Source organism: Suillus clintonianus, assembly GCF_016758775.1.
Source record: "Suillus clintonianus strain FC179 chromosome Unknown DEU56scaffold_72, whole genome shotgun sequence".
Taxonomy (NCBI): domain Eukaryota; kingdom Fungi; phylum Basidiomycota; class Agaricomycetes; order Boletales; family Suillaceae; genus Suillus; species Suillus clintonianus.
The window spans coordinates 133962-154531 of NW_024539296.1; the positions used below are offsets into that span (position 1 = coordinate 133962).

Sequence of the window (20570 nt, forward strand, 5' to 3'; positions counted from 1 at the left end):
ATCGTCACTGATATCTCCGAACTCGACGACAGTACACACTATAATGGAAACAGCGCTGTGGTGATATTTTGCCCCCAGGCGACGGCGAGATTTTCCGCTTCCTCATACGAATTCTCTGCTCCGATCTGAGATAGGGTCAACGAGTCGAATGTTGGGCAAAGATTTTTCCATGCGTCTGTGTCCTACTATCAGTTCAACCAGAAGCCAGGATTGAAATCAAACAGTTACGGGGTTGGCTGTTTTGAAGTTTCTTAATCTCCGAGGGACTTTCGGCCATAACTACAGCGAAACCACTGGTAAAATACGTCAAGTTATGTCAGTATTTCAAAGTTCTCGAGGTACGCACTCCTCAAGATGCCAGTCCATGTGACTAGGCAAACAGTAAGATCAGTGCTAGTCTTGGATTGATAAACGTAGTTGTGCTCACCAATGCAGGAACCATGGACCAGAGTTATCTGTGACCCATCTAATCACCATCTGTTGGCCTCCAATTCCGACGGATACTACATCCCTGCGCACGGGATTGACGTAATTGAAAGAGCTGTTACCAGCGCTTTGAACGACATCAAAGCTATGCTATAATGTACAATGAACAATCTAGGTTCAAGTGGTATTCAGAATCACTTACACCGTGAAGATGAATTGGATGCTACGAAGAGGTCGGAGAAATATATGTAAGTTTCATGGGGTTCAAATGAGCGTAGAACTTACAGGACCAAGGAGTTCACCATTTATCATCGTCAGTTCGACAACCTTGTTACGCTCTAAAACATAAACACTTCCGTCTGGAAGGAGATCGGTTGCCTCCTGTGCGCCGCTGAGGATCTGGAGCAGCACGGGCACTGAGGGAGGCTCAAATGCAACACCGTTGATGTAAAATATTCCCTTTACTTTGCTGACAAACATCATTAGGTTGATATCTGCATTTCCATATCCCGGAATACCAGGTGCACCAGGATTAATGAGCGCATGCAAGTTGGTCTCGAGAAGCGGCATAGTACTTGTGGTTTGATTCGTAGTTGGCTCTGCGATGGGTGCACCCTGGTATCGCAAGATGGCCATGTTCTGGCCACCGTAGAAGGTCGAGTTTGGGGTATTTGGGAATGCCCGTATCCAGTAATTGTCGACTGGCTGATTAGCATTGAGCACGGCAGAGTATCGTTGTCCAGCAAGTATCTGGACCGAGTCCACGAGGAGGGGCTCCGTCAGCTGACCATCCGCTTCGATGACCGTCAGGTCATGGCCATCGATGGAGAAAATGAAATTGGGAACGCAAGACATTCCTATGATGCGTAGGCGATATCTTTTACCGTACTCAACGTTGACCACCGCAAGTTCAGTATCAGTGGGTCCCCCTTGGTATCGACCGAGACCATTGATGAGTGTTGTATTACCATAAACAGTGACGAAATGGTTCAAAACAGGGGAAACTGCATGGTTCCTAAATTATATTCAAAAATGAGGTGGATGCAGATCGCGAATAGTTCTGAGATGTACCAGTCAGCCAGGGTGATTACGGTGGTCTCTGTGAATGGATTAATTGGATGTAATAAGGACCATGACATGATCACCGTACCATCGTCAACATCGTATAAGTAGGATAGAGGGTCTTCTGGATCGTAGATTATCAAAGCCCCACGCAGGCCATCGCTGAACAGTCTTGGGTCACATGGCAAAAGTTGAAAAAAACTTAGATCAACAAACCAATATTGTGTCGAGTAGTGGCTATGATACCAGTAGGTTCCCGTCTGGTTCTGAGCCTCGAAGGAGTACAGAAACGACTCATTTTGCGCAATGGGGCATTGAGTAACGGATACGACTCCATCCTCATAGTTAGTCCCGTTCTGATAGATTCCATGCCAGTGCTACAGAGTGGGGTAAGCCTGACACATAAGTACCGAATTGCTAGATATACTTACCACACTGGTGCTTTTGAACATTGCATCATCAGTGAGCTTGTTCACAACGTTGATAGCAAATTTGTCACCCTTCAATCATTGTCAGTTCCTCAGGCTAAATGAAATGGGCAGAAGATCACCTTCTGGGCTGCTATGATTGGACCCGGAAATATTCCTCCAGCGAGAGTTGAACTATACAATGATTAAGAGCCTCAGAAAAGATAGTGGCAATGACCGTGGGCGTGGCTCATGTCGTCTAAAACACAACAAACTCACGAGCGTTTGAACCCGTCTGGAGCTATGACTTTATTAGCAATTATTAGGTTGGTTTCAGGGCCCAGAATATTAGAATGAGAGTTGAGTGGATAAGAATGGGACCGCGAGATGATGGATGCTGCAAGCACTAAATGCAGCCTGAGCAATAGAAAAAGAAAACATTGGAAGAACCTCATCAAGAATCAAATATGGTGCGAGGGCAGTTTTGAGCAACCAGGTGTCGACTAATCACTCACCCCGTTATTTATATAGACGCACATTTCATTTCGACGTTGCGCAACATGCATGTTCAACCAGTTCTCGCGTGGAATGCCGTAAACTTAATGCTAGAAGTTAAACGTTAAATCCCGAGCCAGGCGATCCGGGACCACCGTCGGGTTCTCCCGCTCCTAGTTGTAGATGTCCTTCAAGTGGAACTGCTCGGGATGTAACTGTGCATCGCATCATGATGCCCGCCACTGAGGCTATTGCGTACAACTCAATACCGGGCTGTCAGATGTGTATGGGATCAGCTTCCTGCAGACCAATAACATGGCACTCACAGACACCGGGGTCAAACTTTTGAGATAAAATCTTCGTCGTTGAAACGGATGTTAGTTTATATATTAATCAGTCAGGAGCACACACATAAGTCAGACTGAGTCCAGCCTAATACTAGCTAGTATTTGCGCACGGTAATTTTCAGTCGCAACTTGCGTCAACAAGGTGATTCTATAATGGCTCCGAGTCACGGAGATCTGAGTAACAACTTCTTGAATTCAACGGCGGAGAGTCCGGTCGTCCAGAAAATTGTGCACTCAAGTTGTTCATAAATTCAATCAATCGTATGAATGTTATTCACCTTCAGTAGTGCAGAGACGAACTGGTATAAAAATTGTACAGACTATTAATATGCATAACAAGGGAGTGCAGGTAATATATACGTGTTTGAATGCAAATGCAGTACAGTGATGCAGCTGAGGAGTAAAAAGGAGACATAGGAATCACAATAAAAATGTCAACAGCGAGCCAACAACGAAGTTATTAAATGAAGCGTCTGTTCGTCAATACCCTCATGGCCTTCTAGAGCTGTCACAATGGCGGAAGATTTGTCAGATAATTTCCTGAGAGCTAGACACGCAACAGCGTTCTCAAGCCGCGAGGAAAGCGAATCGAGATGCATCATGATCTCTAGATCAGATGTTTTGTCGTTCATCGGGGGGAGAAGTAAGTTTGGATCACCGTACATCACTGAAGGCTCCAGAACGTCTTCGTCGGAGAGAGGCTCCGATGGGAGCTCAGATACACACTCTTTCCGTTCGAGGCGAGGACGAAAGATGCGGCCCGAAGCCAGAGCCTCAATCCGCAGGCATAGCATAGCCAAGTCTCTGACTTGAGTGATGCTGAGCTGGACTCGAGCTGTGGAAGTGGATGTGCTCAGATGCGAGCCAGACGCCTGCAAGTCACGGCCTAAAAGGGCTGCTGGGTAGACGAGGGAAACTATCTCCGGAATCTCCAGCCCCTTCAACTTGATTTCCCCCGCAGGGACAAGGGCTATCTGCATTTGCCGGATCGCCTCGACAGCCTGAGTTGGCTGAGACTCTGAGTACTCCGTGTCCTGACCCATCTCAAAGATCTTGGCATTCAGCTCGCGAACAACGTCGGCGCTGCACTTGATTTGCCCACCCAACGCGATCCCGCTTATACGAGCGGCTCGGATGACCATGGGTCCGAAGTAATCCATGCGACCAGTGATAGGATCTGGTTCGCACACTGGGGTTCCGCAGTGGACGCCCATACGGACTGAAAGGCCACGTGCAAGAAGTTGTCCATGCTCATCATACACCTCTTTGCCTTCGTCGCACTCCAAAATCTCCAGCGGCCAGGATTCGCGCAGAAGTTGCACCTGAACGGTGAGGCACCACCACATCGCGGCAAGGGTAGTCGGAAAGGAGCACATGAATGCGTCGCCTTCCGTCTTGACAGCGTAACCACCGCAAGTTCGAAGATGTCGTCGCAATAGGTTATTGTGCAGACGCATTGCTGTGGGCATGCCTGGGTTTTGTTCCCATAATTGTGTTGAATTGCGAATGTCGGTGAATACCAAGCAGAGATGCCCGGTGGGTGGCGAAACCTCTCCTTCTAAGCGAGCAATGGTGCGATCAACTATATCCGCTTTCTTCCCTGCCCTCTTTTTACTGAGAGAATTATATACCTCTGGATCCACCAGCGAGTCCGTCATCGGCTGTCGAGAGCGGAAGAGGTCGGCGACGCATATTACCATGATCATGGTGTTCCCGTCCGCGCCATAGCTTATGGCAAAGTCACGTAGCTTCTGTGCCGCAATCATTGGGTCAGATGCCTCCGAGCGAGCGATGTCGACTGCGGTCTGGTAGGATATGTACTGCCAGAGTCCGCGGTTGCCAATGATCACGAACTCGTCGAGCTCAGTTAGCTGGCGCACGTAGATGTCAGGTCGTGCATTGACAACGGGAAAATCATGATAGTATCCAAAAGCTCGAGAGGTGTCAACCTCGTTATGGATGAGCCCTGTCGGCGATATCCAGCCCTCTGCGAGCCGGATGCGCCTCGCTTCATCCCGGTCGTAAGGGTCGTGATTCCTGGAAATGAGTTCTGCATTCCCTTGGCTCGAGATGACAGCAAGAGCATGCCCGACGTTAGCAACATACAGTGTTCGGCCGACCACATAAACAACGATGCCAGAGGCACCTTGTCGGAGGTAAGAAGAATCGGGTCCAGAAGGACCGGTGGTAGATGTGCTGACTTGGGACATCTTACGAGATGGCTGTGAGTAGAGCTTGTCGTGGAGCTGTCTGTTCAGCTTCAGGAATGTGCGTCTCAATGCGTCCGGTACGCCATCCCTTCGCTCTCCCTTCTGGTCTTTCTTCAGGGTAGAAAGCTGTTCGTTGAAGACAAAAGCAAAATTGTCGTGCAGATACTTCGACAGAGTGTTGTTGCCAGGACAAGCTCTGGTACGCCCAAACATTGCGAACAGCGCCTCATCTTTCTTCCCTCCGAACTCGGGCAGGACGAGATCGAGCGTGGTTAGGTACCCGTTCCTCCCAATGGTGTCGGCGATGCCGTATGACATTCCGTTGACTTCCGTCTGAGAAGTACGAACACGTCGTTCATCAGAGTCTTCAGGAATATTGGGAAGGAAAGTGGTCATGACATCCATCAACCCGAGAACACGGAGCTGAGATAGTCGAGAGAAGTCGGAAAGCACCCTTCCGTGTTCATCCACCACGCGTTTTCCACCGTTGTTCTGCTTGAGATCCAATTTCTTATTCCCTGACAGGTTCAGGTACTTCAAGTTACAATTGAAATTCCTGCCGACGCCATCAACAAACCAGTCATCTACGTTTAAACGGTCGAAACATACCAGTTCCAATCAAACTCCCAATTGTGAATGTTGTACCTTAACAAATTGCTGCCGGCGTCAATGATAGTCAGACTTGGTATTTTTCCCAGTTCAGCGGGGAGCGTCTGGAATTTGTTCCCGTTCAAGTACAACACCGACAATCTGGTCATTTTCACAAGGTCTTCGGTGGGGATACTCGTTAACTGGTTACCACTGAGGTACAGTTCCTCCAGCTGCTGTAGATTTCGGAGGAAGGAAGACGGTAGTTCTTGGATCTCGTTGAAGGATAAGTTGAGGACGCGAAGCTCCTTGAGGATGGTGAACGGAGGGATCGCTTCCTCTGTCAGACGGTTCTCTCCGATGGAGAGTCGCTCAAGAGAGTAAGCGAGAGGTGGAAGTGCTCGACCGGGTGCATTGTGTATTGACATAGTGTATGCAGCATTCGAGGGCTTTCTTGGAATGTGACCGGCTCGGGAGGGTGATGATGATAAGGAGGGGATCTCGAGAGTTATTCCAGATGGCGCCGGTGCAACTAAGTTATCGCCGGGAGGATCATGCCAAGTAGCGAGCAAATTGGAGGTGACGTTGATATGTATTAGCGACGCGCAATTCCAGAGGGATACAGGTAGCTCCGTCAAACTATTGTTATGGGCATCAAGGGTTTCTAGGCGCTGAAGGAGGCCGATAGTGGAGGGCAAAGAGACAAGTTTGTTGTTGCAACAAGAAAGGTGTATGAGATGGGAGAGTTCGCCGAGGGAGTCCGGAAGCGTGTGGAGTTCATTGTGGTCGAGTTTCAGAGTTTGGAGGGCAGGGAGCTGAGAGAAGTCGAATGCATCAAGAGAGGAGAGCTTGGCATAAGAGACATCGAGCAGTGTGAGGGTGTGCGATATTTGTGATGGAGAACTAGGAGCGAATTTGAGGAACGTGATATCGTTGTGGGAGGCGTCCAGAACTGACAGGCTGGGACCAATGGATAGATGAAGGGCGTGAACGAAATTGTGATCAGCATAGAGGGTGTGGAGTTTGGGTAGGGTGTAGGCGATGGAAATGTCAGATATGTTATTTCTTCGACAGTCGAGTAACTGTAGGTTGACAAGATTCCTGCATTCTTCGGGTAATTTGGCCACCTGGTTTCCGATCAAAATCAGGCGCTCGAGAGTAGTGAGGCGACCGATCTCCTCTGGAAGTTCAGTGATCATGTTGAAAGACATATCGAGCTCAACAAGACAGGGCAGCTGACATATGACGCTAGGCACGTTCACAAACTTGTTGTTTGAGATGTTTAGGAAGTTTAGAAACTTGAGGCGGGGAAAATACCAGGGCAGCTGCTCTATCCTATTGTTCTGGAGCTTCAAGCTTGAGAGCTCAGGTATGCGGTCGAGACCAGCATCGTCCAAATCCACGATGCGATTACACGACAGGTCAAGCCGATGTAAGCTGGTGGAGTGCCGAACACTCTGAGGCACTTTCTTCATCGCCATGCTGGACAATTTGAGATCACGGAGAGTCGTACAGGACTGTATAAAATCCAGGGGTATCTCCACCATTGGATTGCGTGAGAGGTTGAGGTATACGATTGAGCCAGCGTTTTGATGGAAGACGATGGGTATGGTGGGTAGACTACAGCCTGTCAGGTCGACCAGGTCGAATGCATCAAACGTGAGCTCTTCAGCCTAAAAGCAAGGGGTCAAGTCAGATTATAATGGTTTTTCCCAGACAACTTACTGCTGGACCGAGAAGTTGACTTTTATACACAAATTTCATAAGGAAAGTCATGTCTTCTGCACCGAGAAAAGCAAGACTGTCCGCTTGGTCATATCCCGCCTGCTCCAACCGGCGAATTACAATGGCAGCTGGCCTCTCGGTGGGCGCCAATACACGCTCTGACAACAGTAAGAAACCTAAGCGAGCGCACAGCGGCAAGACATACCTCGTCCCCTCTCCTTGAGATACAGTTTATGTGTCTCACGCTCCTTGTGCGCAAATAGCTTCTGGTTAAGCAATGGGGTGAGCTCCGCTACGGTGGAATGTATCGAGATAGGAGCGACGTGATATGATCCGTCCGCGCGATATATTCGAACGCGGACGCGGTCATTGCTGCCGCGAGAGGGCACCTTACGTGGGAAGGTGGTCTTTCGGCGGGATTTGCGCTTCGAACTAAGACCTGAACTGTTGAAAGACGATGTGGCATCTCTTGAGCTCTCTTCGGAGCTTGAGTCGCCCCCTACATCTGCCTCCTCCTCACCGTCCTTCTCGACAGCCCAGCTCTCCGGAGGAGTCCACATGTTTCCATGGACAGCGACTCCGGGCGTGTCTGCCTCCTCTGGTACAACTGAAGAGGGCAAACTCTTTGGTGACAACTTTCGATTATCAATGAAAGCTTTTCGCTTGCTGGTAGGAGAAGTGGAAGAAAACGGATGGGGATTGCAGAACACGAAGGAAGAGGAGAGGATGGGTGATGGGGGCGGTTGTAAGCTACTTCCAGAAGTACTGGCAGTGCTTGGGTCGACTGCACTTGATGGAGAAACATTCGATGGTGCAACATTCTGCCCAGAAAGGGACGTATCGACGATACCCTCCATGTGCCCAAAGTCAAGGTCGATCTTCATCAATTCATCACCTTTTGCGAGGGACATTGGAGGAGTTGTTGGTATGTTGGGGAGTGGTCTTCCCTTTGATTGTCGCCCTTTCTCCTTCTTGTCTTTCTTGGGTCCTTGTGGAACGACGAGGTTCATGAAAGTGTCTGTTGAATCGGAGGCATTGGAGTAAATCGAAGTCATCTGGGATGACGAGCCGGTGTCTGAGGAGAGCCTTCCCCGGCTGCGCGACTTCTTGAGCATATCGGTTATTCTGCTCTTCATTTTGCCTTTGCGGAGATCGCTTGAACTTCCCTGCTCGCGTAAGGACATTTCGGAAAGCGGCGGAATAAAGGAGTCTGAGATATATTGTGAATCGACTCCTCCACGGTTTGTGGAAAGGATGTTGCTGGAACTTCCTTGCCGAGAATATGTGAGGGATGAAAATGACGCCTTGCTCAAACCCAGAGAACGTTTGATAAGGCTGGGCGAGGTACACTAGAAAGAAAGTAATATTTAATTTTGATCATTCGGCCATCAGAGACAAGTCTGGAAGGTGCAGTGCGCCTGACGCGCGCGGTGGATCACGAGGGGGCAGAGAGACTCACAGGCTCTTCAGTAAGAAAGGGGGCGATCTCTGGATGGTCCCCAGATTCCGGTTTCAGAAAGTATGGGGGTACGAAGCGTTGATGCGAGAATTGGATTGTGACATCCTGCTCTGGAGAAGATGATGGTTCGGAAAGAATCAACTCGGCGTCGAACCCGTGATCATTCGAAGAAAGCTGAAGGTCATCCATGAGCGAACTACCCGCGGCTTCAGGCCAAACACTCTATTTGGTGATTCCCAGAGTTGGAGGATGCGCGCTGGCAAACCTAGCGGCGTCAGCCTGAGTGGGTCGCTAGAAAGATAAAAGAGAGCAGAGATGAAGATCAGAAAGAAACTAAAGACATATTTCTCACCAAAAACCGTGACGAGACTAATTACAGGACTCCCAGCTCAGGACGGACTGGATCCCAGGACTTTCAAACTACCCAACAGCCTTGCACAGGCGTTGGCCCGAGAACGATATTATTATTCCGTTCCCCATGATCCTTCCTTTTTGGGTCCCTTACAACACCCGTCGGAGTAACCACCGGAATACTCCGGTGCGGAGGTCAATTATCCATAAATGGTATGTTGCCCGTATTCACCTCGGTTTCGGTCCAGGCCGATGGGGCTTGGCTCTAACGGTGCATCGCAACTCAAGAATAACAACTACACTGCTGTCTCCCCTGCTGCGGGAGCTTCGTTACGACCATGTCCTCTACGTCCTCGATATCATCTGCGACATCATCTGCGACGTCCTCCGCCACTGCTTCTGGTTCAAGCACTACCTTTCAATTACCCTCAAGCCTCAAAGTAAGCGGTCTATTCTAGGTTTTGCCGTCTAGCCTTAATTCATCTACGCAGGTCATCGGAATAATACTCGCAGTCGCGAGTGGCTTGTTGATTGGCTCTAGTTTCGTCTTCAAGAAGAAGGGTTTGTTGCGCTCGCAGGCCGGGCATGCAGCAGGCGAAGGTGTCGCATACCTCAAATCCGTGAGAGCCATCCCCACCATCCCTCAACTTATCATTGACTTTCCTTTCAAAGCCATTATGGTGGACGGGCATGACGAGTGAGTTTCCCTGTTCTGCTACTTGTGCTATACATAATACACGAATTGTCAAGTGATGATATGCGGAGAGTTGTGTAATTTTGTTGGTATGTCACTTGAACTCTAACTCCATTCTATGCTGATCCTGCAAAGCATATGCGTTTGTTGAAGCGCTTGTTGTGGTGCGTCTGAGACACAACATTCTCTGTCACATCTTCACCGTGATGTTCCAAGACTCCTATGGGCGCACTATCTGTTGTAATATGTGCCATCCTATCTTCCATCTTTCTCAACGAGAAACTCACCTTCTTCGGATGGCTGGGTTGTGCCCTCTGTATTGTAAGTACCGCCGTTCTTTCGTCTTTTCGTGTACCAACATCTGCCAGATCGGTTCCACTATTATTGCTCTCAACGGTAGGCATTACAACGAACGAATACCATATACCAAAGCTTATTCTCGTGCATAAGGCCCCCAGGAGCAAACACCTGGTGAGATAGAGCAATTTAAAAAACTCTTCTTGGCGCCTGGTTTCCTCGGGTATATAGCTGCCCTGATTACCGTCGCCCTCTCTATCATCTTTTACTTTGGACCTAAGTCAGTCGTGTTTCACATGTTATCTCTCCCTTTTTCCTCCGTTTATCTTTCCCCTTTTCAGATATGGCAAGAACAACATGCTCTGGTACATATCCGTGTGCAGCACTATCGGCGGCATCAGTGTGAGTGTCACAACCGGGCTTGGTTCAGCCATAGTCACCACTGTTATGGGAGTCAACCAGGCAAGTTGTTGTAATTATCACGACGTCACATTATTTGATAGCGGCATAGTTCACAAACTGGTTCATCTACTTTTTAATCGCCTTTGTGGCAATAACACTACGTGCGTAATCAATATACCTTCATTTCGCTTTGCTAACGCGACACAGTAACGGAAATTTATTACCTGAATATCGCGCTTGCGCTATTCAATACTGGTGAGTGAAATAATAATAATGTTGTGTGCTTAGACTCAAATGTTTCACTTGGCAGCTATGGGTAAAGTTTTTTTTCCATCAACACCCACTGCCCAACTGATTTGATCTGAACCATCACAGTAACGCCCACGTACTACGTTTTATGTATGTGACCTGCACCTAATCACATCACTAGTTGATACTAACCCCTTCAAACAGTTTCATTTTGTTCAATGGTCACAACCATCGTGCGCGCAGTTACAACTATCAATACCCCCTCATCACTCACCCATTATTACAGGTTCTCTTCCAAGGACTCAGCTCCTCTGTCTCGCAAATTCTCACCCTCGTCCTGGCCTTCCTCACAATATGCGTCGGCATCACGATTCTCCAAATGTCCAAGATCGACCCTGCGCAACTAAAGCTCGACCGGCGATCTACCATGCTCCTTCAAGCCTCCCGCGCGCCCACGGAAGGTGCCGAGGAGAAGGGTATTGCCGGTATGGAAGACCCCGGCATCGAGGCGTTGCGCGGCACGTTCGGCACCATGAGCAGCATTATCCGTGCCCGCTCAGCACGGAGGATGAGCCAATCAAGCAGGCAGCCGAGCTCCCTTCGGTCGCATCCAGAGGGTCTACCTTCCTCATCCACAAATAACGCGTACGATGGGTTGACACGTCATCAGCTCTATGATGCCCCTGTACCGCGGCTGTCTGAGACAGATCGTGCATCGTCCTTTTCATCAAGATCAACGACACCATACAGCCCTCGGAGAACAGCCATCAAATTCGGATCACAAGATCTCGTGCATTCGTACCGCCCGCCAGGTAGCGGAGATGCGGATGCAACGCATGAACACAGGAACGCCGTGCACTCCACGCCACCGATACAGACAAACTCGTTATTCTTGTATCCTCCGCCACCAAGCACCGACACCTCCCCCACGCTTGGTGGTTCGCAGTCGTTAGTTCTGCCACCGCGTGCAAACGATGAGCCACCAGCACCCACCCTATCGACAATGTATCACAACCCAATCAAGAGTGATCCATTCGAAACCCCAACAACTCCCACGATGACCGCATTCCCCTCGTCGTCTGATGTACTGCCAACTAACTCTCCTCCGCAAAACTACCGGAGCCAGGGGGATGTACGCCCCACAGAACGCACACGACGCAGTTCTTCATCGGGCCAGTCGCGACGATATCCTAGAGGTTTAGATGATGCAGAGGAGAGCATAAGCCTGTTCGAGCGGGCCTCGCCTGTGCAGGAGATGTCTGAAGAAGAGATCGAGATGTCGCCGCAAGTCCAAGGAATCAGGCTGGTGAAGCCTGGTTCTAAGACTTGGCTTTGATGAGGGGTTGTATGATCAGAAATGGACTGGATTTTTGCTGTTAGACAGCTTGGACAACTGGGATTGTTGTATCTATTTGCATACCTACTCGCTGCGCGCCTCGAGCTTGTGAGTCCCAGGTGGGGGCATCAGATGAGATGGATTACACCATGGTGACACATAAATTGCAAACCTTCAGAATAAGCTTAAGTTGTAACTGCAGGCGACGGAACATGAATTGCAGCCGTCGTATGCTACGGATGACCGTGACTGACTCTTGTAGTATACAAGCTCCATTATGCTGCAATGAGTAAGTGTGGCACACTAATTTTAAATCTTTTCCAACCGTGTTTCCATGCGGTTGAAAACTGTGTTGATGTCTGTTAGAGTTTGAGATTTTACTAGCGCGTCCGAGGTGACGAATCGTTTCTGTCATTAGTTCCGCTGCCATCATCTCGGACAGTCGTCGCGACCGCCGAGGTCGACCACGTACATGATCTTCGCGAGAAAGGGAGGGGAAATCTCCTGTGTGGATCTGTTGAGCCCATGAGCTAGCCTTCACAAGCTAGTAGCCCAATTGAAGGCCAACTCAACTTTGTCCAAATCATGTAAGTGATGAGCCGATTCAGCCAATGAAAATTCTTTTGTGGTTAACCTTTCACGAGGCCCATTGTGTTGGGCACCATTGGTACCGGTAACGAGATTTATAGTGTTCGCAGGATGTTGAAAAAAAAAAGACCCTATGCGGGGGTTCTTCCCCTTTATCAGAAGGAATGGCTGTCTTCCTTTGTCTATATAGGTCTGTCTAGGGGAGACTAGCTAGTTCTTCCCCGACTCGGAATGTCACTTGTGGTATCTTGGCGCTTGAAAATGACACTTTTAGTATATGTAGGGTAACTATGACATGGCAGAAGACAACAAGAGGATGATCTATAACGTGAATATATGGGTATACTTATGCAACGGAGCAGACAAGTCTACACAGCGCTATTGATGGCATCGATGAGGATATTGTTGTAGTCCCCACCCGCCTGCCACATAGCGTACCCCAGCAGGCCAGTATTTTTGATGAATGTGCCCTTGGCTGTGAACGACTCAGCGTTGTCGTACGAAATCATGACCTCGGACGTTTCATTGTAAACGTAGGGCTAACGGCAAGTCCATCAGAAACATAAGCGGTTCCCTGTCAAGGGTGTACGCACCGTTTGGCTGCACGAGTCAAATCGATAGTAGATACCATCGGCAGTCGTACCTTCCGAGTTGAGGAAGCCACCGTCGACCAGTCCCCATAAATTAAAGGTACCTCCGGATCCTTCGTAATTACCACAGGCATCCACGCTTCCGGTGGCATCCCATGCATCTCCTGCGGGCTGATTAGATGCATCGAAGGCGGGGTAAGCAGCTAGTGTCGTCGTCCCCGACACGAACGCATCAGAGGGCTTGACACTGAAAGAGTGTCCGTACGATGGAACACCTAGGACAATCTGGTCAACGGGCATGCCTGCATTAGACCAGGCTTTCACTGCGGAAACAGCTGAGCCTTGTTGCTCAGACGACTTCGCACAGGTATCATTGAGAGGGGCGTTGGGGCCAACGGCAGTGGACCATGAACCCCATATATCATAGTCCATGATAGCAATGTAGTCAAGAACCTTTGCAAAGGCGGAGACGTCAGTCGACGGATTGCCATTGGAATCACGGAATGGTGTGACAGACACCGCTGCCGAGATGGTGATATTAGAACAGTCTTCGCGAAGTTCTTGGAGAAAGGAGAGAAAGTTTGCGGTGTCATCAGAGTTGACAATATTACAGCCAATGCCTTGTTTATTTGGATACTCCCAGCTAAATTAAATATGGGTCAGACATGTTTATGTGACGGCTGACATACATACTCGAAGTTGACACCATCTAGATCATACTCTTCGACAAAGTCTATCACCGTGTTGACGAATGCAGTGCGGTTCTTCGCTGTCGCGACGTCGGAAGAAAAGTAGACGCTACCACCCCAACCTCCAATGGCAATATGGGCTTTAACACCCTGACATAACATGTCATTGCCTCAGCGCTCAAACATACACATGAGTTATATCCTTACGTGTGCATGTGCTTCTGACACAAATTGTGGAAGCACCGAGCCATCTGAATCTTGTAGCGATAGACTGTTCACATCTGAAGTGGTCGACCTAAGAATTATCGATCAAACGTTATTACTAGAACTGTCACGGTGTGGTAGCTTCCACCTACGCAAAAGAATAGTACATCGTGTTGTACTTGTCCCAACTAACCTCAGACAACGGGTATCCGTTAGTAGCATGCCAGCCAGCATACCACGCACCAGCGACCTTGGATGCAGACGCATGAGCGGAAGAAAGGAGTGTAAAGGATGCGACCGCGAGGAGCAGCAGCATAGTAGACGACACTGAAAAGGTGGTCTGTACTAAGCAGAAATTTCCTCGGTTCTTACACGTCCTGTACTTATACTACAGCTGGGTGACACCATGGTTGACAATGGCTAGGATCCGAGTAAGTCGCGGTGCAGAGTTACAACCCGAGAGAAGTTGTTGAGTCTATGACCCATGGACGTACGTTTCAATAATACGGTCCGTGTTTAGAATGACATGCCATCGACAACATGAGGCGACCTACAAAAAGTTCCATGGGACAAAATCAACCCTTGAACATGCCTTTGACAAGTACTCACCAAACTTCAAAATGTCAGTGACTAAACGGTCCGAACCGTTTGAACCTATATATTAGTGGTCAATGGTCATATAAATTCGCTTTACGAGCCTCTTGGCGGTACTTCCACAGCCTAACGGTGGTTTTGTGGTGTATCATTACGAAAAATAATGTTAAATTATCAGTCTCAATGATTCCTGGCGTTCGTATTACGAAGAAGAAGTGCTGTACATAGCACAGCCACATTGTATTCAGGGAGGGTTGCAAGTGGGTTTGTACTTAGACGTCAGACTCTGGCCGCCTTCTGAAAATATTTGCACCGATCGGCGTGCTGATACCGCAGCTGCATCCAGTTCGTGTCGCCAATAAAATTTTAGCGGTGATTCAGTAAGTAGCAGCCAGTAATTCACGCGTCCATCGTAGGTTCATAGGCCAATAGGTGTGAATCATGTGGTTTTGCCTTTAGGAAACCCTGGACCCTTATCAAACATATAGAAAGCGAGCTATGCTAACGCTTGACAATCGCCCATATGGTTTGTTAACGAAATAAATAATATTCGAGACCCGGCTTCCGGTATTCCCTGTGTGTCGGAGCATGTGTGCGAGGTCAAATACATACTTATCCTTAATATCGGATCTTCTTGTTCGGGGATAAAGCGCTTCAACCCAAGTAATGCCTTATGTATCAGTCTCATGCTTGAATCCCGCACAGGGGCCCAAAAAAATCGATTTCGTCACAGCCACAGGATGGTCTTTCGTGTAGCTAGGCCTTGTCGGCTACCTTGACAAAAAGATCGTGCGCAAAGAGAGACAAGTGCTTCACACTGAATGTCAGATCATATTTGAGTCAGCCGTCAACGACGTACCAAACGAATATCGCTCCACCACAAGGGAGCACAAGAACCATCCACGTAGCTACATGATAACTATGTGCAAGACGGCCAGCGGGCAAACCAAATAACAGCGTTGACCGAATACATGAGGTATAATGGGATAAGCGGAACGAAAGCGACGAAAGCATAGCGACGACAACATGCGAATATGCAAGATGACGAGTATACAGTAAACGGATTCACACATACACCATTACGGCGATGAGCAATGCAAAGGGACGATAGAAAATATCCAAGGGAACGACTCAAGCAGCAGATCAAGTTGCGACTCGAGCGGGGGACTACGGCCGTTTGTCCACAGATCGTTTGCGACCCGGCCTTATCACTTTTGGACTGGCTGAATTGATTTCGGGCGGCGGAGAGCCGCTTCCCCGGGGAACCAGCGACCGGCGCTTTCTCATTCCCCGACGCGACTCTAGTGGATACTCGCATTTCAAATGCCTACGAGCGCACTGACTGGGAAACAAAGACACGAAAGTCAGTAAGGTGTCGAAATTATTGATGGTGGCGCGGATATCAGCGAGCAGAAAGTGATTTATAATTAAAAAATGAATCGCACGAATTCGGCAAATCATTACCACGCCGATAAGGCGTGAAGAAGGACACATAGTATATTCCTGAATGGGCTCAGGGGAAGGACTGTGATACTCACTTGCATGTCCTGTCTTTGCTGCCCGGAACGGGTGGGCCGCACGCGATTTTCCGCCCTCGGCAGAATAGGCAGGCAAGCGCTGGTTTCTTATCCATCGATCGTTTAGGGTGCGGTGGCGGGGATATACGCAAAGTCCCCCTCGGTGATGGCGAACGTTGATAAGGGGATCCCGTCCTTTCGCTAAGAGTGTGCGAAGAAGATTCGTTTGGGGAGTGATAATGTTGTTGGTTGGTATGAATGAATGCTGGAGTGGATGATTCTACCTCGACGAACATGTAGGATTGGCTAGGAACAGTCATTGGAACTTCCGATGCATCACGATGCGAAGTGGGCAGGAAAGTTGCACTTTGAGGAGAGCATGGAGAGGGAGAATGTGTCATTGCATCATGAGGTGAATAGGGTTGGAACTGATGAGGAGAGACTGAATGAATGGGTGGCGGATATGGTAGGTGGTCCATAGGCGGCTCGTCGTCTAATGTTGAGCGGTTTGGCTTTATATCCTCTTCCTCATGAACCAAAAGACTCAGTCCCCCCACTGGGATAGTCGGCTCGTACACACACGATTGTCGAGAATGGTGCAAGATTGTGCTCGATGATGGGAAGTCCGAAGGATAGTCCCCAAAGGACTTATAAGCCATGCGGTCAACAGGAGAACGGGAATGACATCGCATAAATGGCTCACCTGCTGTCTTAAACCTGGTTCATGTTTCAAGTTGTTCGCGCCACTGTGCCCTCCAACAGGAGCCGTAGCAGGAACACGTGTACTTTGTGCCGTACCGCTGGGCGCCTGTGCAGATGTTGACAACTGGCCCAGAGAGTCGACTAGCGTATATGATTTCGAGATCTGAAACGAAGATGGATTGCCATGAGGAGCGTACTGAGCGGCAGTCATGCACGATGAGGAATCGGCGCATGGATGCATGTGGGTCTGGCCTTGCAAGCTCCAACCGCCTTGATCCGAATCTTCGGGACACGGGATAAGAACAGGTTGACCGTACATGCCAAAGAATTGGAGATCGGATTCGTCCAAATAACTGAAGTATGCACCTGATTGAAGTTCTTCGAAAGTAAATGCACGTTTCACATTGACCTATCATGGTGTTCAACTACGATCAGGTACTTGTCAGTGCCACTGAGACAAGAATACTTACAGCAACATCGAAACCTTCTGCATAACCGTTAGATTGGCTCGATGACCTCGAGGTGACAGGCGATGATTGGCTGAGCGGGGCGCAGGGCATAGGGTTTTGTGAGCTGGAGGATGCGGTTGGTTGGGTATAATGCCAATATCGACTGTCGTCAGAAGGCGTGGGTGTGGACACGGAAGACATTTTGAGCCAGTGAAGGAAGCAAAATGGATGGGGGAATGCTTTCGTGTGTCAGTTGACGGCAGGGGATAAATCTCCACTTTGAAGGCAGTGAGTGTCTTTTATATATTAAGACTCACTGAAAAAGGTACATTGCATATTTGGTAACATAAGAATTCGGGTTCATTTGCAAGCCTAAGCTAGGCTGAGTTTAGGAACCCACGCCTCTGGCAGGCTCGAAGTCAGACGACGAGAGCTGTCAACGATTACAGCAACAAGTCTTCATCAGTTTTCCGTAATTTAAGTTTCGTAAGCATGACCCACAATCGCGTTCCTCCATTTTGAAGGCAGAACTCTGATATCTTTCAATTCATATCCCCCACCTGGTCGGTCTCATCCCATATCAACATTTAATCAATGAAAATACAACAGCCAACTGCCGTCCTTTCATCCGAGATCATGGCAGTGCACTGAGGGACATCCTAATCAAGCGGATTAATATTGGGTTATTGTCTGAACCGTCCCAAATAAATTTGATTTTTCAAAAAAAAAAAACAATAACCTCACCAAATTTCACCGGGGGTGACAAACAACACGAAATGGCAAGTGATTGATGTGAAGACACCAAATGACCGTAAAGGATACTAGAACTTGAATTTGGGTTTCACTGGCGCTTCACGAGAGAGGGAGCAGATCGCGAGAGATCCGATCTTGCACTCTATCTTGGCAGCTTCGACCATTTTCCCATCCTCCTATATAATCATTTAAGATCAAGGTTGAGAAGCAGCTCGTCAGACTTCTGTTGGCGGTATTACTTGATCTTTAGAGTAGGGATGTTTGTTTTGCGACTGTAAGTACTTCAACAGTAAGTTCAAAGGTTATGACACGCCTTTACCTGCGGTCCGCTTAGCACTATTGTCACCGAAGCTACAGAACAACGAGGGGGCAACTTCCCCATCTGTAACTTTTCACCAAAAAAAATCGCACAATTACTTTCCAACTATGGTTACCGCTCGCTGGAACTCTCAGACTCGCCCAAGAGACTCTTAAACCTCGTACTTGATACTAAGCTCCAGAAAATAAAAAAAGTATACACACATCACTTGCCTGGCCTTTGAATGATTGTACTCTCAATTCATGCTGAAACCTCGTCGTACATCTCGTAGTTCAAGACTCAATGTCCGCGATATAGTTATGTAACTAGATCGTGAGTCTGGCTGCCTCTTCCAATCAAGGCGATGTAGAGTCCCAGTTGGCAAATGACCCTCATGACACGGAGTCTCGAGCGTCAGGGAAATCGATAGCCTCCACCGTTCGGGCAGCTTCTCCATAGCTGAGCACGCCGACATACGGCATGACATTATATTTGAGCGAATATTGAGCAGGAAGTACGTTACTGTCCAAAAACGAGTCGTCAGCATGCAAAAACAGGGGGGTAGATCAAGGATTGGATGTTGATTCGTTATCGGAATCCGACTCACCTGAAAGAGCCCGACAGGTCGCGAAGTCTGTACTTGTCTTTCTGTACAATGTCGATCGTAGCGTCCTCTTTTCTCCGCACAATGCGATCCCAGACAACGACAGTGTTGTTGACCTTCAAAAGTGCGTTAGACAAATGATATCACAGATGTTTAATCTCGCCCGTATGCATGAAGCTGTAGAAGTTAGAATGGTAAATTACTTACCCCTTGTGCGTTCGTGTACTCTGCCTCAAGGTACACGAATAACTGCTTCGTGTTCCAGTTGAAAAGTGGTGTCAAGTCTGGAGCATCGTAAAATTAGATCACGTATAAGAAACCGCGATTGCGCGACAGAAAGTGGTGGATCCCCGGTGAGGCTCTTCCGCTGTCATCGCGATGAAAGAATACGTACCGGCCGAAAGGTTAAATTTAACAAAACCAATTTCCTCGTTTCTGAAAGGATAGCGCCTTGTTTTAGAGTGGAACCTAAGGAATGTCAAGGTAAGTCACTGACGTGAGATACGCGACAAAGGCAAGACTCTGTAGCCGCAATCCTGACGCAAGAAATCGAGTCACTTACACCTTCAGGGAAACAACATCCAGGCTACCCTTAGGATCCGCATTGAAGAGGAAGGAGGAAAGAGCTACAGCCGCAAGCAAAACCATAACACACGTTGACCAAAGAGCGGATACGCCATTTACTCGAGCATAGATGCTATGCATCCTATAATGCGCGCTAGAGAGAAGATAACAACTGTTTCAAGTGAAGGAGCGAACGACCCGGAGTATAGCTGCAGACTGAAACAGACGTCACACGTCTACACACACGTGTCCGAATACCACGATTGCCATTTTGGGCCATTTTGACCTTTTGTCAGATCCTTCGAAGTTCGAGAGCATTGCAAGCCAAACGAAATGCACAACATGTGCCCGACAGGTTTCATTAATATTGGAGCATTTGAATGTACGTTGGTTCCAAAAAACGTGTTCTTGCAGCTTTTTTTGTTCTATGAAGGAGCAACGGTAAGCCTACACGACGGTATATTTAAATTCGTGCCAACCACTTGACGTTCGACCCCCCTCGCGTTGACGGGTCATCTTAAGCTCCAAAATATATGAAAAATGTTGAGTGTATACCTTCACTAGTACTGTCATGACAAGCTCTAAATTATTCCAATCTTTTTCAGTAGCTTCACTCCGATCATGACTGGGATACATGCAGTTCCTAGGTCCGGGCGACAGGACGGACTCGGTGTAAACGATAGATAACGGCCAACACCGCCATATAAATGTGTCACGCCATATACGGACGCCCAGTCTATCGTAGCCTTTCCATTATAGGAGCCATCATCCTCGATCGATGGACTCAACTAACGCTGTATGCTTCCAACATGGCTTGATCAATCATATCGCCTGCATGCACCCATACCGGCAGGACATCTAGTCCCACTCAAGCACAGGTGCTTCTACTTCTGGGCGCAGCTGTACTGCCGCAAAGGCATGTCTCGCCTTGCCTGGCATCGTATTTGGTTTGGTCTATCCCGGGGTCATT

At 48.5% G+C, this 20570-nt stretch overlaps 6 protein-coding genes across 6 annotated transcripts; 1 reads left to right on the plus strand and 5 right to left on the minus strand.

Moving 5' to 3' along the window:
* Positions 1–52: 52 nt before the first annotated feature.
* On the minus strand, positions 53–2350 carry DEU56DRAFT_973825 (laccase; the record flags this gene model as incomplete). Its single annotated transcript, XM_041359527.1, has 12 exons — positions 53–175; positions 229–293; positions 347–370; positions 428–576; positions 629–649; positions 712–1441; positions 1498–1525; positions 1577–1650; positions 1705–1865; positions 1920–1988; positions 2039–2090; positions 2175–2350. Coding segments are annotated over 12 exons (1671 nt in total), but the record flags the coding sequence as incomplete, so codon positions are not given.
* Positions 2351–2987: 637 nt separating this feature from the next.
* On the minus strand, positions 2988–9171 carry DEU56DRAFT_820392 (uncharacterized protein). Its single transcript, XM_041354077.1, has 6 exons — positions 9072–9171; positions 8720–9010; positions 7466–8609; positions 7261–7418; positions 5557–7208; positions 2988–5503 (listed from the first exon to the last, which is right to left on the minus strand). The coding sequence occupies exons 2-6, from the start codon at positions 8906–8908 to the stop codon at positions 3172–3174; spliced, it is 5475 nt and encodes a 1824-aa protein (XP_041205363.1). The 5' UTR covers positions 8909–9010; positions 9072–9171; the 3' UTR covers positions 2988–3171.
* A 158-nt stretch (positions 9172–9329) lies between these two features.
* On the plus strand, positions 9330–12234 carry DEU56DRAFT_820400 (magnesium transporter NIPA-domain-containing protein). The gene is made up of 15 exons (XM_041354078.1): positions 9330–9510; positions 9562–9690; positions 9743–9767; positions 9821–9853; positions 9900–9928; positions 9981–10085; positions 10133–10160; positions 10215–10341; positions 10403–10523; positions 10573–10624; positions 10671–10718; positions 10774–10779; positions 10839–10862; positions 10917–10945; positions 10999–12234. Exons 1-15 carry the CDS (start codon positions 9409–9411, stop codon positions 12046–12048), a joined length of 1908 nt encoding a protein of 635 aa, XP_041205364.1. The 5' UTR covers positions 9330–9408; the 3' UTR covers positions 12049–12234.
* Positions 12235–12742: 508 nt separating this feature from the next.
* Positions 12743–14866, minus strand: DEU56DRAFT_529401 (glycoside hydrolase family 18 protein). The gene is made up of 6 exons (XM_041346651.1): positions 14614–14866; positions 14272–14539; positions 14123–14210; positions 13920–14065; positions 13230–13869; positions 12743–13175 (listed from the first exon to the last, which is right to left on the minus strand). The coding sequence occupies exons 2-6, from the start codon at positions 14433–14435 to the stop codon at positions 13005–13007; spliced, it is 1209 nt and encodes a 402-aa protein (XP_041205365.1). The 5' UTR covers positions 14436–14539; positions 14614–14866; the 3' UTR covers positions 12743–13004.
* Positions 14867–15880: 1014 nt separating this feature from the next.
* Positions 15881–16631, minus strand: DEU56DRAFT_742346 (uncharacterized protein; the record flags this gene model as incomplete). The annotated part of the gene is made up of 2 exons (XM_041348926.1): positions 15881–16055; positions 16252–16631. 2 exons carry the CDS (start codon positions 16629–16631, stop codon positions 15881–15883), a joined length of 555 nt encoding a protein of 184 aa, XP_041205366.1.
* A 1754-nt stretch (positions 16632–18385) lies between these two features.
* On the minus strand, positions 18386–19869 carry DEU56DRAFT_820418 (signal peptidase 22 kDa subunit). Its single transcript, XM_041354079.1, has 6 exons — positions 19599–19869; positions 19431–19504; positions 19244–19320; positions 19040–19152; positions 18454–18954; positions 18386–18406 (listed from the first exon to the last, which is right to left on the minus strand). The coding sequence occupies exons 1-5, from the start codon at positions 19739–19741 to the stop codon at positions 18825–18827; spliced, it is 537 nt and encodes a 178-aa protein (XP_041205367.1). The 5' UTR covers positions 19742–19869; the 3' UTR covers positions 18386–18406; positions 18454–18824.
* Between the last annotated feature and the right edge of the window lie 701 nt (positions 19870–20570).

What these genes read in the sequence shown, in the direction of transcription:
- DEU56DRAFT_820392 (XM_041354077.1), bottom strand. Translation starts at nt 8,908, where the DNA reads ATGGATGACCTTCAGCTTTCTTCGAATGATCACGGGTTCGACGCCGAG. An exon ending in TCTCAAGGAGAGGGGACGAG is followed by an intron (nt 7,419 to 7,465) that starts GTATGTCTTGCC and finishes TACTGTTGTCAG; the next exon opens with AGCGTGTATTGGCGCCCACC. An exon ending in TGGGAGTTTGATTGGAACTG is followed by an intron (nt 5,504 to 5,556) that starts GTATGTTTCGAC and finishes TGGCGTCGGCAG; the next exon opens with GAATTTCAATTGTAACTTGA.
- DEU56DRAFT_820400 (XM_041354078.1), top strand. Translation starts at nt 9,409, where the DNA reads ATGTCCTCTACGTCCTCGATATCATCTGCGACATCATCTGCGACGTCC. An exon ending in AATTACCCTCAAGCCTCAAA is followed by an intron (nt 9,511 to 9,561) that starts GTAAGCGGTCTA and finishes TCATCTACGCAG; the next exon opens with GTCATCGGAATAATACTCGC. An exon ending in TTGTTGAAGCGCTTGTTGTG is followed by an intron (nt 9,929 to 9,980) that starts GTGCGTCTGAGA and finishes TGATGTTCCAAG; the next exon opens with ACTCCTATGGGCGCACTATC.
- DEU56DRAFT_529401 (XM_041346651.1), bottom strand. Translation starts at nt 14,435, where the DNA reads ATGCTGCTGCTCCTCGCGGTCGCATCCTTTACACTCCTTTCTTCCGCT. An exon ending in TGTCAGAAGCACATGCACAC is followed by an intron (nt 14,066 to 14,122) that starts GTAAGGATATAA and finishes ATGTTATGTCAG; the next exon opens with GGTGTTAAAGCCCATATTGC. An exon ending in TTGACTCGTGCAGCCAAACG is followed by an intron (nt 13,176 to 13,229) that starts GTGCGTACACCC and finishes ACTTGCCGTTAG; the next exon opens with CCCTACGTTTACAATGAAAC.
- DEU56DRAFT_820418 (XM_041354079.1), bottom strand. Translation starts at nt 19,741, where the DNA reads ATGCATAGCATCTATGCTCGAGTAAATGGCGTATCCGCTCTTTGGTCA. An exon ending in GATGTTGTTTCCCTGAAGGT is followed by an intron (nt 19,505 to 19,598) that starts GTAAGTGACTCG and finishes GACATTCCTTAG; the next exon opens with GTTCCACTCTAAAACAAGGC. An exon ending in GACCTGTCGGGCTCTTTCAG is followed by an intron (nt 18,955 to 19,039) that starts GTGAGTCGGATT and finishes GTTTTTGGACAG; the next exon opens with TAACGTACTTCCTGCTCAAT.